Below are 17,679 nucleotides of genomic sequence, written 5' to 3' on the forward strand. Positions count from 1 at the left end.
AATTTAGGAAGTGGGTAAGAAGTAAAGAGGAACGAGAGTAGTTGCTACTTTTTCAAGGTCAGTGACGAGTGGAAGGAAGCAAGAATAAACACTCACTGTGAGATATGCAAGAATCAGTAACGTGTTTCTTAGGTTATGTTTAACTTTTAAAATAAGAGAAACTGGAATATTTATTAAAAAAGAAGAAACAGATATGCATTACTGGGACCATTTAGATAAGTAATAACTACAGTGCTAATATGTTGGTGGATATTCTAAAATGCTTACAAGATATGTTAGAGATAGAATAAAAGAACAGCGAATAGAATGGTTCCTGATAAATCACATTCAAAAGGAAAAGGAATTCAAAACAGAATGACGCTATTATAAAAAAACATTAGGAACAAACACTAAATGTCAAGAAGCAGAATGAGAGATACTAGGTATATGGTATCATGATATCACAACAAATGCAATTAGTCTCCAATTTCTCTCTCTAAAAACCAGTAAGTTTAGATTTAAAACCAAAATCACAATTACATGGCTTAAAAATGTTAAAGAAACCAGAGAAAGCTTTCTCCAATCAATTTTTTAAGTTTGTTTATTTAATTATATAAAAAAAAAAACCAATACAATGGGCATTTCCTATGAATACAGGCACCAAAAGGCTGCCCAACAGAATGATGTCATGCAGGGCTTTGAAAGCTCTTGACATCAGACTGTGTGAAAAATTAAAGGTAGAAAAACAAAAGAGTGTGGGGCCTGCAGGTGACTGCTGCATATGGGTTCAGGAAGAAGACACTGTCATGGCGGACAGGAAATTTCCCGAGTGTCTGGATACAAGAAAAACATACATCTCAACAGTATCTCTGCACACTGTTTATAATCACATAAAATTCATGTGGACAGGAAGGTAACTTCTTTATAAGAGCACAAAACCTCTAAAAATTTCAAAATCAATTTATGAAAACCGTGTGGGAACTTTGCAGGGAAAACCCTAAAAGCTTTGCTGATTGATTCAATGGTATATTTTTGTAAATAGGGAAATTCAACATTTCTGAATGGGAAGGCTAAAGGAATATATTTAGGAACATGAAAACAATATTCGCACAGTCTATGTAGGAAAACAAACAGGCAAAAATAAAAAAAAACAATCTAATTTAAAAACATACAAAAAGGGAGGGTAGTGGTGATCCTGAAAGATAGAAAATGTAATGGCAAAATATATCAATTACAACCATGATGTCAGGGCGCAGAGACAAACTTCTGGAGAACACAGATTTGGCCTAAGAACTAGTATATGATAAAGGAAACATCGCAGTGTAATAGAACACAGAAACATAACTCAACAGCAAGGAAAACCAGCACAATCCCATCTCCCATTATCATCATCTACGCTGTTCTTTAAGTCTGAGGTGCCGGGTAATCTGTATTTTTATTTGCATTCTTTTCCAACTCCAATTTGAGTACAATCCATTAGGGGCAGAGTTCCACCGAACTGAAAGTCGTGGGGCAGAGATTAAGGGCAGTCTGCTTCCCCATGCCACATAATCCTTTAACCACACCCCTGACAGATGATGAATCCACACCTCTCCCCGCACCCAGCAATTCCCTGGGATTGTGTGCAGGCAGGATCAGACCTAAGGTCCCGCTTTGCAGGACATATGTGACACTGGAAGCATGCATGGTGGCATTGATTTTCAAATCCTCATTCCTCTACTCAAGGGTGATCCTACGAGGAAAGGCTGGGCAGGCAGCAAGCACGGAACTTCCTCGGAAGCAACAGAAAAGCAAATTTTCCAAATCCATTGTCAGCTGGCCCACTCTATGAGCTATAGACTGAGAAACAACGCAGCCCGTCATTCTCTATCCCCCCAGCAAAGAAAGACAGTAAGAGATGAAACGATTGAGGTCATCATTCTCTAGAGAAAATACCCACAAAATGCCATCAAGTAGGTCTCTCTCTCTGTTTTTGCATAATCTGTTTGATTTTGTTTTTCTAGGCTTCATGCTTGTGTTGCCCAATTTCCCAGTGAAATAAAGCTGTGATGTCACCGAAAGCAGAAGACAGTAGCTATAAATGCTGATTTCCATGGGAAAGGACAGGACCATTTTTCATGAAAGCGTATATAAAGCAAACTTATTTAAAGGCACGTTTTAACTTTCTTTCCATTATTCATCAGCAACTTTGAGAGACCTGTCAATTCTCTCTCCTGTGGCATTTGTCACATTCAAGTTCTTTTATATCAGCTGGTGAAGTTCTGCTCTTTAATGAAAGGATTCCCCTCCGTTTTTCAATAAGGCATTCAAAATCCCACTCATAACTTTTCAGAAAGCTCACTCATTTGGAAGTGTCACATCTTCACGGCCCGAGTTTTGAGTGCTCCTTGCTCTGCCTGCCCTTCTTAAAACATATCATCCGTGGTGGACGTGTCTCTGTGTACTGACCCACCCTGTGGAACACTCACTCCGAAATATTCCCCCGAGACAGTTTCCCCCCAACTTGTTAATAAAATTCACAAGCAAAGGTCTGAGATAGTAAGTATCTTAAGTGCTACACTGACTGATGTCAAAATCTAGCACTGTTCCAAAGATCCATATCCTGCAAACTGTCACCAACATTGTATCCATGAGCAGAACTTTTCATTGAAGGCTAGTTTAAATGCGTGTTCCTCAGCAGATCTGGGTCGAATTAATAGGCTAGGGTGATTTCAAGCTTGTATTTTGTCTTTGACATAAAAATTGCATTGTTTATGGCACATGCAAAAGTTCTGTCTGTACACTCCTTCCCGGAAGGCTATATTGATCACCTCCATGACAATGAGGCTAATGGAACCCAAGTTCACAAAAATATTTCAGCCAAGACCACACCAGCGACTTTTGGGGAGAGGAGTGTGGGCCCGGAGAACAGGAATAGCACATTTTTGCTGTCTGTCTTTGTTACTTTTTTGAAGATCTAATGTGAATGACAACATGACATAATTGAGCCTCATAATGGGACGACGCATCTGATAGTATCTGGGTTCATTCAAAGCAGTCATAGGACATGAAGTGCTCAGAGACCACCCTTAACGTGCAAGGAATCCAGAAGAGACAGAGGGAGAGAGTCAGGACACGTGAATCAAGAGGAGGTAAGAATACTCCAGAGTCCAGAGTTGCTATAAATCACAACGAGTCCAAAATGTAGGAGGACGTGGTTTTGGGACCACTGATAATAACACAGTTAAACTAATTACCTCTGAGTACATATATAATTAATTATTGCATTATGAAAGCTGAACAGTGGGAGGGAGGGAGGGACAGAGAGAGAAAGAGAGAGAGAGAGAGAGAAAACACTATACTGGTGTTTTTATCAGCTGTGTTTAAGCGTGCATGTTCTTGCTTACTCCATGCAGGGAACTGTACTAGGTTCTAAGACTATAAAGAAAAATAATAAAATAACAGACAGCCCTTTCCACCAAAGAATTCACAGTCTAGTTTCAGGATGGCAGGAATGGGCCCCAAGTAGACCTCTCAGAGGGATAATGATGATGTCCCTGGGAAATGCACCCAAGTCACTTAGTCTGGCAGTAAGCTCTCAGGCAGCTGCCCAGACAGCTGCCACATGTTGACCCCCAGGGACTCATTTGTAGGCAAGAACACTGGGAGAGGGTCAGGTTAAGACACTCACGAGGCACATTCACGTGATGCACTGTTTCATGTGCGTGATTTGTGTTTGGTCCTCCAATCGGTGGAGCCCGTCTTGGAGTGCGAGGGTCCACACATGTAACTAAGCCTTGTCCAAGAGACGGTCATGTCCTTCAGGCTGAGATGCTGGGCGTGGCCTGCCAAGCCTCAGACTCCAGCAGGTTGGTCTGACCTTATTCCGCAGTCAATGGTTAAATACTCGTGTTTTGATTCTATACAGCTTGTTTAAAAGACCAAAGTCCTAACTTCTTAGAGAATCTGGCACACATGTAGCCAGAAAGGTGCCTAAAACAGGACTGGGGTGGGGGTGGGGGGAAGAAAACAGCAAGAAAATTCCATTGAGGCCAAAGAGTTATTTGCTGGCTGATCGTCATGGGCAGGAGTCCGTGAACAGCAGGGAGAAAACAGTGTGTCTGCGGTGGCTTTCACAGTTTTGACAGAAGGAGGTGATCGGAGCTGCCTCTCACTGTTCCCTGTTTTTTGCTTTTCAATTCTTAACTATTTCACTGGTTGCTGATGATTTTTGTCTCCAGGTGGAATGCCTACCTTTGCTTTTTCCATTCTTATAAGGAAGATTACACTTTTAGGAAAACTATCCAACGTTGAAATGTTCAAGCCCTGGACAGTGATCCTCCCAGGAATATGGTGATAATGACACATTCATGGATATGGGATTTTCTTTCCCTTTCTTTCTTTCTTTCTTTCTTTCTTTCTTTCTTTCTTTCTTTCTTTCTTTTATTGGCTAAGAGGAGGAACTCTTTTCCCTCTAATGTTTAATCTCACGGTTTCACTTTAATGTGTTTCTAAAAGGTAGTTAACCCAAGTTGAAGCCTGAGTTTTTGTCTTCATTGTCTTTATTCTACCTACAGTCTTCCCAGTCTTTTTGTTCCTTTTCATGGTTTCCATGTTGTTATTATTATTTGTCTACTAAGTAACTCTTTTTCATTGTTTCTATTGGAGTTAAAACCTTTCTAGTAGCTATTACCAGAACAGGAGTTCGTATACTCAATAGACTAGTACTGTGATTAGTTAGGAATTGTAATCTAGGAACACAGTTGCCTTTCTGGAAAAATCAATCAATCCTTCTTCCCCTCACTTCCTGGGAATCAATGATTCAGGATAAAAGAAAGACATTGAGAAAGCCATATAATGTAATACAGTAGAAATTATTAAAATGTTTTCGCAGAGATGCCATATAAGATACATAATACAACACTGGCCTCCATCTTGGGTAAAGAAAACCTTGCCCGAACAAACTGCTTGGCTCTTTCTGGCACCTCTTTACAGCTGCATGTGTCAAAAGACTTGTCCATGCTCAATGCATGCACTTCCTCACCTTCTATTTTCTCCCTACCTGAGCTCAGTCATTTCCATCCCTCTGCCCAGGCCACCCGTGAACATGTTGCCAAGGCTGGTGATCACTTCTTTGACACTCTCTTTCAGCACTTGGCTAAGTTGACCATGGTCCCCCCTAAACTTTCTCCCTTTACTTCTCTTGAACCACATTCTCTGGCTTCTCTCCTACAAGAGTGATCTTTTTCAGTGACTTTGGCTGAGTCCTCTCCTTCTGTTCTTTCTCTAACATTGGTGTGTTTTGAGGGTTGGCCTTGGGTCATTTTAATATTTCCTGATCACGTTCTCCCTAGAAAATCTCATTTAGTCTTTTAAAGACAAACACAGGGGCGCCTGGGTGGCTCAGTCGGTTAAGCGTCTGACTTCGGCTCAGGTCATGATCTCATGGTCCGTGAGTTCGAGCCCCGTGTCAGGCTCTGGGCTGACAGCTCAGAGCATGGAGCCTGCTTCGGATTCTGTGTCTCCCTCTCTCTCTGACCGTGCCCCGTTCATGCTCTGTCTCTCTCTGTCTCAAAAAATAAATAAACATTAAAAAAAATTTAAAAAAAAAGACCAATATATGTTGGGGTGCCTGCATGGCTCAGTCAGTTAAGTGTCCAACTTTGGCTCAGGTCACGATCTTACAGTCTGTGGATTCGAGCCCTGCATCGGGCTCTGTGATGATAGCTCAGAGCCTGGAGTCTGCTTCAGATTCTGTGTCTCCCTCTCTCTTTGCCCCTCCCACACTCGCACTCTGTCTCTGTCTCTCAATAATAAATACACATTAAAATCAAAAAAATATATAAAATAAAGACTAATGTATGTTGATGACTTCCAAATCTACATTTTCAGATCCAGATCTCATGTAAAAACTATAGCTTGGCATTGCCCCTTGGACATTATCATGGGTATCTCAAAATTACTCTTAAAAACTGAGAATAAACTGAGGGTTGATGGGGGGTGGGAGGGAGGGGAAAGTGGGTGAGGGGCATTGAGGAGGGCACCTGTTGGTATGAGCACTGGGTGTTGTATGGAAACCAATTTGACAATACATTTCATATTTAAAAAATTAACTGTTCAAAACTCAACTCTTGATTTCAACTCTACCACTACCTGCAATAAATATTGTTCCCAAAGACTTTAACATCTTATAAGTGGCACACTAGCCATTACCCAGCTGCTCAAGTTCAAAGCTTATGAATCTTTCTTATTTTATCTTTCTCCCATCCAACACCTAACTCAACAGTAATTCCTACCAGTTTAGTTTCAAAATATACCCTGCATCTATCCACTGTGACCAAAGCTACTCTTACCTCTAGTCTGGACTACTCCCAAAACTTGTCCCTCTGCCAACGCTCCTTCCTCCTCTATTCTCCACCAGCAGTCAGAGATCCTTTTAAGAATGTTACCAGTTCATCTCACTATCTCACTTAAACTCCTCAGTGCCTTCCCATTCAGTGTATAATAAAATTCCAAGTCCTCAGCATACTTTACAAGGCCAAGTGTGTGGTCTGGCTCCCGTCTCTGTCTCCAACTCTCTTCTCTTACCCAACTGTCCCCCCGACCTTGATGTTCCTCAAACAGGACAATCTGGTTTCTAACTCAAGACCCTGCAGACCTGCCCCCTCTGTTTAGAGCATTTTCATCAAAGTATCAGAGGGCTGCATCCCTCTGCAATACCATTTCAGTCCAAACGTCACCTCTCCAGAGAAGCCTCCCTGATGCCTGCTCCGATATGCCGCTCTGCCTTCTCCATTACACTTTGCCACAGTAACTTGCACCTTCTAATCAAATTTATGCATTTAGTAAGTTATCATGTCTCCTTTCATTAGTGTTTAAGCCCAAAGACAAAAGGGACCGTAAATCTCAGGTATTACTCTATTCTTTGGGGTTAATCCCTTGGCACATAACATACAACCACAGATAAAATTGTGAAGTAGACGTTTCGATAGATAGGAGAGCTAGTGCCTTCCACAGTCTTCATGATCCTGTATTTAATGGGAGTATATACGTAGAAACTATTATTTTAACTTAATAGTTTATGCACGGCTTTATGTGCATATCATTACCCCAATGCTCCTCTGGTTTCATTCCTGAGCAAAGCATATAGTTGTACATGCTTTCACATATATGGAAAACACAGGTCTCTGGGAGGAATTTTCACATCTGGCAGCTTACATATATTAAATGGTTCCTAACATATAAGCAGACTAAAGGATTCTTCCAGAAAAGCCCTAGAACAAAATTTCCTAAAACTCTGAGAACACCCAGACAACCTAAAAAAAAAAAAAATCCAAACAATAACACCTTTTGAAAACACAAATGCAATTAACAAAATTAAAAAACTCATAAGTCCTAAGTGTTAATTTGGTATGAACATCCATGGGTGCCTCAATACAATAAGCACATCACTAACGCCACATGACATGTTTTTTTATCTATGACTGGGCTCATGGTAACAAATTATTAAACACAGAGGTTCAATAACTTTAACATCTTAAATCAGCCCCATGCTGATGGACATAAAGTGCCTTTTCCCTCTATTAAGAGTTAAGTGGCCCATCTGTGGTTTCGTCTGCAGGAAGAAAAATATCAAAAAAGACCTGACACTTTGCCTTTGATTTTGGAATAAATGCACATCTTCTCCTGTATGTGACAAATACCAGAAGAATGGATAATGGAGCCAGAAGGACTGATTTTGGAATTCCTTTCTATTGGGTTTATTTCACTCATATCAAGTGAGGTAGAACTTTCTTGAGTCTTTCCACTAGATTATTCTTTGCCTATTATACAATCTTGCCAGCATCAAAATATTTCATCACAGGGCATAAAAAGTAGGCGGTCTCCATGAAACACTAAAAATTCCCAGAGGCCCAAAATATCAAAACCAGATGCTCTCCTTAGGGTGCAACTTCTGTTTTCTGTGCTTCTTTTATATTATCAGCAGAGATTAGCTTGTGATAATCTGGAGCAAGAGAACTCTTTCCCAGGTGTGTCCCCAACAAGACAGGTGAGATGCTTACTCTGCATAGATATTAGATGGGAGTTTGGCTCACGTTTCTTACATAGAGGAAACGTCTGGAGAGTTCTACTTTACCATGTAGCTTTTCTACTGTCATGATATAACTACACACTTGCATGTATTTAATTCATTAAAAGGATCTCTGCTTAATGAATTGCTGTAACTCTTAGTTTCTTTCCTTTAGAGCAGAACATCTGACTTGATAAAGAGTGAACAAATAAAGAGTGCTATTTTTGTGAGCTACTATTTACTAACCCCCTGCAGTGGTAGTCTTCATTACGCATGGACATTCGAAGGGATTCCTATGAATCCCTCCTCCTTCCCCTTAGTCTTGGATCTGTAATCATTGCTTTCTCCTTAAAGGAGCCAGAGTACACATTTACAACACGGCCTTCATTGTCATCTTAGAAAATATGTACTGATTTCAACCATTTGAACTAAAGGACTTATCAGAAATTATTTCAGGCTTAACGATTTGAGGGTCATTGATATATTTTTTTTTTCTGGAATCGATTTCCATTTCTCATTTAAAGGAACTGGGTAAAAGGCTCATGGTGAAATGCAGCGTCCTGGAATACCTTGCCCCAGAATTTCTCAATAAAGCATAACATCTGAGCTTCAAGAGAATTTAAATCGTCAACATGATACAATATGGTGCAAACCATTAAACCAATTGTTGAACTTCAATCTGACAATTCAAACGGCAAACACGGTGAGGAGAGCCCTTTCATGAAACCATGACTCTTCCATTTTTTTCCAACTTTCACGTGACGAGGAAGTGTGGTCTTCTACGTGATTCCATCTTTCGCTAATGAGTGATGAGAATAAGGCGGTGATAAGCATCTGTATGAGCTATGACCTCTCCCTTGAGCAAGAGATACCAAAGGGAAAGTTATGTAATCTATCACTTGATAGAATGGACGAAAGTGTTGACCAAGAACAATATAAGCTATGACTTCATCAAGGAAGGGACACCAAATAGAAACTCTACAGGGATTATTTAATAAAATAGAAAAAAAGTAGACACCCATCCCCCAGGTGGGAGGAAAGTGTAGTTAATAATCTTTGATGACACAAAAGCCAGAGCAGGGTCTGCGTATCTGAACCAGACTGTACACAGGGTGTGATGTTGTGGGGTTCTCACATTCTGCTGTCGCTGCTGGATGCACCACCCTACCCAAAGGTCCTGGGTAACATTGACACTAAAATTTACTGCTTTAGTTCTTCAGGAATGGCAGTGACAATGTCTCACTGGCTGGAACTTCTGTTGGGCTCTTTCTGCCCAATTTGGTTTCCTCAAGAAGCATATGCGGTTGACATGCCTCAGCCTGGACTCTGCCTAAAAGCTCCTATTAGGATGAAGGAAATTGAGGGAAACAATAAGTCCTGTAATATGAGTTGGGATTGACTCACACCATCCATTCCCCGGGGTAAAAAGTAAACTTCTGAACTTGGTGAGAAGACACTGGTAGAAGAGTGTCCGGGGTAATTATCCACCAATTATCCAACATTTCTCTGCTCACTCTGTTTGCCTCAAGGAAGAATGGACGAGAAGGTAACTCTGGGGATGGCATGGCCACATCCATCCCTCCCTCCTGCCAACCTCATGCTCAATGCCTCAGCCAGGGCGGCAGCTGATTTCTGCTGTTTAATATAAGTGCACCTGCATCATCAGGGTTCAATGGCAAGACCGGCTACTGACCACTTTCTTAACAGGACACCATTTTGGAGGCTGGGAAAACTGTTTGTTAAATTGGGCAAGGGATCACGTGAATCTCCGTGAGAGAATCTAAGAGAGCAGTTAAGAAATGCGACCAGCATCACACTAAGGTAACACAACCTTGGGGCGCCTGGGTGGCTTCGTTGGTAGAGCATCCGACTCTTGATCTCGGATCAGCTCATGATCTCACGGTTCGTGAGCCCTGCGTTGTGCCCTGCGCTGATGGTGCGGAGCCTGCTTGGGATTCTCTCTTCCTCTTGCTGCCACTCTGTCACTCATGCTCTCTGTCTCTCTCTCTCTCTCTCTCTCTCAAGGAAAAAAAAAAAGCTCAATTCAGAAGCTCTGCCTCCAGAGTGCACCCTCTCTCTTCTCAGCCCTTCTGCCACAGTAGGGAAATAAAGCCACAGACAGATTTCACACGGTGGCTCCTTGCATGGTGTGAGTGACCTTCCATATAACTTCCTGACACCCGACACCCTCATGGATGACACTTCACTTAACCCGGCAACTCATTACCTAGTGACCACATCAGACACACATTTGGTATTATCTTAGGCTTTCTTATTTAACTAGTAATGATGAATGGCATAGTTAATTTAAAAAAAAAAGTATTTCATGCCTCAGAAAATCTCTAGCTAACCTATGTTCAGAGATCGCTGAAACGAACTTGAAAAGAACCAACATGAAAGGCAGAAAAGGCCACGCTGACTAGCCGAGTGAACTTGGATAAGTAATTTGGACAATTCCTTCACCTGGTTGAGATAGGAAAAAGGACTTAGGTCAGAGAGTTGATACAGAAATAAAAAAGAGGATGGCAGGCTGGATGATGGCCCTGAAAAGAGGATGGTCCCCATCCTAGTCCTCAGAACCTAACTATGTCACCTTACATGGTAAACCAAGAGCTTTGCAGTGTGATTAAATTAAGGACCCCGAGGTGGATAGACTACCTTGGATTATCCTTATGAGAAGGAAGCAGTGGCTTTAGAGCAGATGGAGGGAAGAAAGTACATGGAGAATCAGAGGGCAGAGAGTTCGAGAGGAGAGGGGGAGAGGGAGAAGGAGGTGGAGACACTGGAAGGTTCTACGCTGCTGAGACTGAACATGGAGGGAGGGGCTAGGAGTCATGGCAATTCACTCAGGCTCTAGAAACTCAAAATCAAGGAAACAGACTCTCCCTTAAAGCCAGCCGTGACAATACTTTGACTTCAGCTCGTGAGACTGATTTTGGACTTCTAACCTCCAGAACTGTGTGAGAATATATTTGTTCTATTTTAAGCCATTATGTTTATGGTAATTTGTTACAGCACAGCTAGGGAATGGAGATGTCAAAGTACTAAACAGACTACCAGGCACATTATGAGGATGTGTAAAAAAAAAAAAAAAAAAAAAATTAGTTACTTCTTGTCTCCTTTCCCTCGTGAAAAAGGGCCAAATCTAGCAGCCAGCCCAAATCTAAAACATCTCCAACAACACTTTTTCCTGGCATCCTAAATGACTTACACAATACATTCAGCAATGCCCTAATAGGGCCTGCTATCGTATTAGGATAAAGATGGGCACGTTCATTATTCAACCGTGAACCCAAAAGGATCAGTTGTTCATTTCACTGATGTCCACAGAGAAGAAAAACAATTTTGCCCCCAAGGAGAGCCAGAAAGCCTACTGGTTCACTAAACCCCCACCTGGGGTACAGATCTAGGTTCATCGGGGGTCCATACCTCGCTTGACTAGTATTTTCTACTAGGATGCGTGATTCTGTCATATTCAGTCTATAGCGTGGCTCCCGATGAAGGCAGACCATGTGAAAACGCTTTGAGTCACACCACTTTAAAACAAAGACAACACAGAAGTTGAAGAGGGTTTATTTTCTTTGTATAAAAAAAAAGAAAATCCAGTTTTTACTACTTCAGAGGCAAAATTCATTTCCACTGCCCATGCGGTTAGGAGAGAAATTCTTGTTTTGTTCTGAATCCGGCTCCTATCAATTCCTGAGAGTCTAGTACATACTCCACGGAAAAACACCGCTGTTTTCTCAGATTTGACAAAGAACCTTCTATTGCACTGAAACTGTGCTCAAGACATGGCTGAGGCTTTTCCTGCAGGATGTGAGTCTTGAGAAAAAAGTCGAAAGGCCTAAAGGTGGCCTCGGTGCTAATGCAATGCCTTACATTTCCCACCTAGTGAAAAACTCATAATTTTCAGTGTTTCTATACGAGAGCACTTTCAGGGCAAGAATATAACTCTGAGAAAAGTCTCTGCTAACATTTTTCATTCTCTCCTCTCCCCCAATCTCATAGCACAAATAGTCACTTTATTCAAACATGGTTTTTAGTCTCTAAAAATTCATCTCATTTGCATCTAGGAAAAATAGCACAACATTTGAAGGAAAGAAAGTAAAGAGCTGAGCAATGCTGAAAAGGTTTCAGAATTCCTAGACACCTCCCAACAGCATCAGCTATTACAGCCCCCAGCAGGTTGCATGAGGGGGGCTTGCTGGGCTCGCCTGACACTGGCCTTCCTCTCCAAGGCCCGAGGTCAGCGTGGGTGAGCTGGGAAACAGGCCCAGTAACTATCCAAGATGGCGGCCACTCAGCCTCTGGGAGTGTCAACTCCCGATGAGGCAACTGCCAATATAGAATATTCGAATGGATGGCATTTATATTGTCCTAATAGATGCTGAAACAAATTCTTTTGCTCAGCATCCACCCCTATCATTGAATTAAGCACTTTGAAGAGTACTGCCATTTGCCGTAGTGATTGTGGATGAAGCAAAGGTGGTTTGTGGTAAAGGGTGGGCAGGAAGGGACACGTGGCGCCCTCGGACTGTCATTTGGTCTGTGGCCGTACCAGGACTCACGGTCTCCGGACTCACCCTCTATATGAAGGGCATACAGGTTGCTGTTGGCTAATTTTTTTTTTTTTTTTTGTATTTCCTTATATCTGGCAGATCACGTCTTACTGATTTTATTAACTAAAAGAAGATTCTGTTCCCACTTAATTGCATGCCAGTTTCAAAAAAGTGTAAGCACTCACTCTAATTCTAGAAACACATTTTCCAAAGCCCTAACAAGAAAAGTACTGCATTCTGGGCACCAGACCCTGGGAGCTGACTCCCAACATCAATAGCAAAACACATTTGTGGTGTCAAATTATATTTTATTAGACATCTTTAGTACAAGGTCTTACTCTTCTTTCAAAGTGTCCCTCTTCTCTAAAAGGTCCCTTTTTAAAAACCTAGTAAATGTCCTTATAATACCTTATGGTACCTCTCATGATTGTCCCATAAAGCCTCAACACACAAGATGTCATAGCTCTAATTCCTGAGCTACTTAAGGTCCAAGTGTGGCCACCAGACTACTCGGAGGCCACAGATCACCGTGACAAGAGTGACACCTGGTTCTGGGGGTTCAGGGACTCAGTGCAGATGAGGTCAGTAGCCTGACTTACTGCTTTTGCCAAAGCTGGTACTATAAATATTAGGTTACATAATCTGTCTACTTGGAATTTCAGTTCCCTCAGGCTCCATGCGATTTTGAAGTAGATTCTGGAGGTGATGGAAAAGAAAGTTAAATATGCCTGTCAGAACCAAACTGATAGAGTCGCTACTATTTGGGAAAGGAAACCATTTATCCTCAAATGTTTGAAATCTACAGAGAAAACAATCATGAACACTAAGTGCTGCCTGTTGAAACTGTGGAATCTTCTAGAACCCAGATTTAAAATGTTACTGGACACAAGTATATGAAAATATACTGGATAACAGCCCCAAATTAACAATGGTCTATAACTCTTAATGTTGAATCCGGAGTTTGATACACATAGATATCAAAGAATTAAACATTCATTACTGGAAACCTTTGCTATATGGGTTGTAACAAAATGCTTTTTAAAATTTAACTGTGAGATTTGCTAGTGATACTAGTGAGAATACAATGTTCATGGCCGTATCCTGGTGCCTAGAATCATGCCAGACACAAATTAGGTGCTCAGTCAATTTTTGTTGAGTGGATGAAGTGAAATCAACCCACTGTTTTCAAAGAGGAATTTGATCACTCTTCATCAGTCTATACACAAAAGTCTAGCATCAAAACCTAAAGGATGCTTTTGGGGGGGTGGGGGGGAGCGGCAGAGGGGGAGAGAGAGAGAGAATCTTAAGCACGTTCTGTACTCAGCACGGAGCCCACCATAGGGTTCGATCCCACGACCCTGGTCATGACCTAAGCTGAAATCAAGAGTCAGATGCTCAACTGACTGAGCCACCCAGGTGCCCCTAAAATACACATTTTTGTTGCTACCGTGATACATTTTGGTGTAATTTCATAGAATGGACTAACTTGGTACCATTTAACACATAATAGTGAAACATCTTCCATGTCCCAAATACTGACTGCTACCAGCACAGGCACGGTGATGAATGCTCTCCGACAGGTGGGGTGGGGTATTCACAGAGTCCTGCTAATCACCACCTTTAGACACGGGGACTGGGGTCCCTGGTGACAGATACATAAACCCAAGAAAAACAAAGCCAGTCACGTGATGCCCCGCCGCCACCTGAAGTTAAGCATATTAAATACAGGGCCCCTTGTGTATTTATGGTTTCCCCTCCAAAGCCTATCTGTTTCACCAGCTCTCCACCATCCCTGATGACACATGGCTTTGCTCGCCACACCTCCTACTCGTCTTCCTCTCTCATTCTTCCAACGCTTTGCCGTAACCTGTGTATTTTTCTGATGTGCGTTTCCACGCCTCCCCCACAACGGTCACCCCGGGACAGGCCCAGTCACGACAGCGAGCTCCCTGCTGCACCCTCCACCTCAACTCCCATGACCTCCCTCAGGAACGACTTTGATTATTTCCTCCCGCGGGGACTACACGGTAGGCACTGTAGGAAGCAGTGTGCCGGCGCAGAGGGAGGAGGCTCAGATTTCGGCTGGGGCAGACGCCATCAGAGCCCTGTGTTTTCGTTCAAGTGAGTGTCTCGACAAAGCGTCACTGATGATGATGATAATGACTACTGGAGTTTCCCCATCCGTGCGATGATGGCCACTGATGTGACGCTCACACGTGGGTGATCCTGAGGTCACTGGGGCTGGGTCTACAGATGCCATCCCTGCTCTTTGGTCTCTAACTCCGCCAGGCACCCGGCCCAAGGCTGGGCGCGGGCAGTCGACTGCTCCAGATTCTTTCTGATGCCCCACGATGAGTGAACGGTATTAACAGCATCAGCCTAACAGCATCCTCCTAATCATGCCTCAAGTAATGGGGAAGCGAGACTGAAACACGCACGTTACCTGCTGACGCTTTTCAAATTCCAGCTTGATCCGGGACTTGATGCAATTGCACGTGTCCTGGTACGTCTGCTGCAGAGCAAGTTCCATGAGGTGCTTGTGATACGCTCCCGCCAGGTTCCCACAGATGAAAATGATCACGTTGGCCAGGATCTAAGAAGACAGAGAGAGCCTCTCAGTAGGGCGAGCGTTCCTACCTCTTGAACACAACAGTGGCAAAATGCACGTTAGCAACAGCAAGAGAGGGCTCGGCAGGGAGTTCATTTTATTTGTTTCCAAACTAACGTTTTTATCTGCTTAAAAGAAACAGCCATCACCTTCAGGGATTCTAGCCCCTTCTTGGATCCATGCCCTTGGACGGATGACGCTGCAGTCGCTCCCTTGTCTTTAAGCTCAGCCATGTGATTTTAGTAGGAGTGACTGGGTGTCAGAGCCCAGACTCAGATGGCCCACAATGTTTTTTAAAAAAGAAATTTTTTTAAATGTTTATTTATTTTTGAGAGAGAGACAGAGCATGAACAGGGGAGGGGAAGAGAGAGAGGGAGAGGCAGAATCCAAAGCAGCCTCTGGGCTCTGAGCTGCCAGCACAGAGCCCGATGCAGAGCTCGAACCCACGAACCGTGAGATCATGCCCTGAGCCAAAGTCGGACGCTCAACCGACTAAGCCACCCAGGCGCCCCTGGCTTGCAATGTTTTGAGTGGTTCTCTTGTGCTTCATCAGAAAAAACATAACCTGGCTAACACACTGGTTCCAAAAAAGACTCATGGAGCAGAGACAACCAGAGAGCCGACAGTCTACTTTGTGTGCCGCTGAGATTTTGCGGTTGTTACACAGCATTATTTCAATTAATAGGTGACTGATCCAGGCTGCTGATCACCAACACTGTACTCCCTGAGCCTGGATAAGTGATATTCCCTATTATCCTCTGTTGAGGTAAGAATATGGCAGATTCTTAAACCATACAACTCTCTAGTCTTTTGATGATAAAAATTCATGTCCACCAAAACTGGGGGGGGGGGGGAGGGAGGGACAGAAAAATATAAAGAAAAACTAAAAAGAACAGCGTGATAGTTCTGCCCAGGGAGCACACCTCGCTGTCCGTTATGTCCCTGTCCCCGCCCCATGACCCTCTGCATTCTCAAACTGTGGCCAAACTTTGTTTTGCCAAGACCTCTATCTTGTTCCAAAAGGACCAAATTCACTCTGAATGCAGTGTCTTACTTTTGCTTTTTTTCCTAATGCACATTCATCCTGTGGAAACAGGGTTTCGAATGCTTAACTACCATTCAGTTCTATGACTACACAATACGTCAGTTATATCCATACTGTTCGACATCGACTTTAATATTCCTTGCATCTGCATAATTCTGTAGTGGTCACCCTCACGTATAACGTTTTGGCCTCATAGTTCTTTCATCTTTCCCTTAGGTCAATTCGTAAAACGCACGGAGTCAGAAGCCACGACTGTTTTTAAATTTTTAATACATGTTGTGAAGTTGCTCTGAGGGAACATTCCACTTACATTCTTTTTTTAAGTTTATTTATTCTGAGAGAGAGCATGGGAGGGGCAGAGAGAAAGAAAGAGAGAGAGAGAGAGAGAGAGAGAGAGAGAATCCCAAGCAGGCTCTGCACTGTCAGCACAGAGCCGATTGCAGGGCTCAAACCGATCAACCATTGAGGTCACGGCCTGAGCTGAAATCCAGAGTCGGCTGCCCAACAGGCTGAGCCACCCCGCCAGTTATATTCTCACTTATATTCACTATATATTCACTTATATTGTCACCAAAGTGTGGGACACTGTCTTTCCAGTGTGTGCTCTTATCCAGCACACTACGGACGCAGGGCAGGCGGTAGTGATGTACAAAACGGATTAGCACGGGTTTCGCTCTTACGGGTTTAGGGCAAGACCCGCAGGTCTGTCAGAGGATGGGCGGCCACAGCTGGATAAGGTGCCCAACACCCCCTCCTCCACACGGCCTCGTGGCTCCCCAAATAGGGTGCTAATGGCCCTACCAACAAAGGCAGGGTGCCGGCTTCCAAAAGCCCTGTTTTCTCCTCCAAGACCTTCTGGGTCCCACGGATCACGTGACTAGAGAGGCTGAGAGAAGGATCCAGGCACCATGAGCTAAGTCTCCGCTCCCCCCAGGGGCCTTCTCTCACCCCCTCTCGTCTCAGCCCACGGAGCCGGTGGACCCACGAGTCCCCCTGCTGGGGCAACTCAGGGGGGCGGTGCCAGGACCGTGTGGCCCAGATCCGAGGCCGCACCTGCAAACAGTGGTAACGGCAGCAAAGGGGCCGTCCCGTTCTCTGTCCACCTGACGGCTTCCTCACTCTCCGCAGGTTCTGAACACGGGTGGGAGGCGGGACTCCGCAAGCCCTGGGGAAGCCGTTCTGGGGACAGAGGGGACAGAGGACAGAACTAGAAATGGGAAGGACGATCTGATGAGCTTCTCCCTGCGAATAAACAGACGCCCTGCAGCAGGAGCAGGGGAAGGGTAGCTCAGACCAGAAGGGCCTTCCAGGAGTCCACCGCCCACGAGCCTCACAGTCCTGGAGGCGGGCAGCCCCTACAGCCACCCGCGCTCTCACCGTGGCCCCGGAAATGTGCCGTCACACAGCCGCACGTCTTCTTCCTCCAGCGGCGTGGGCG

The 17,679-nt window shown here is 43.7% G+C and overlaps 1 protein-coding gene across 3 annotated transcripts in view; it reads right to left on the reverse strand.

The window, feature by feature from the left end:
- Positions 1-17,679, reverse strand: part of ADCY2 (adenylate cyclase 2) — a 409,723-nt gene that overhangs the window by 185,856 nt on the left and 206,188 nt on the right. For all 3 annotated transcript variants that reach the window (XR_008290071.1, XM_027074055.2, XM_027074048.2), the window contains exon 4: positions 15,032-15,181. Coding sequence is in view for 2 of the 3 variants with exons in the window: in XM_027074055.2 (XP_026929856.1) it covers positions 15,032-15,181 (150 nt within the window). In the remaining variant the exon portion in view is untranslated. The remainder of the gene's footprint in view (positions 1-15,031; positions 15,182-17,679) is intronic.

This window comes from Acinonyx jubatus, chromosome A1 (assembly GCF_027475565.1).
Source record: "Acinonyx jubatus isolate Ajub_Pintada_27869175 chromosome A1, VMU_Ajub_asm_v1.0, whole genome shotgun sequence".
Classification (NCBI taxonomy): Eukaryota; Metazoa; Chordata; class Mammalia; order Carnivora; family Felidae; genus Acinonyx; species Acinonyx jubatus.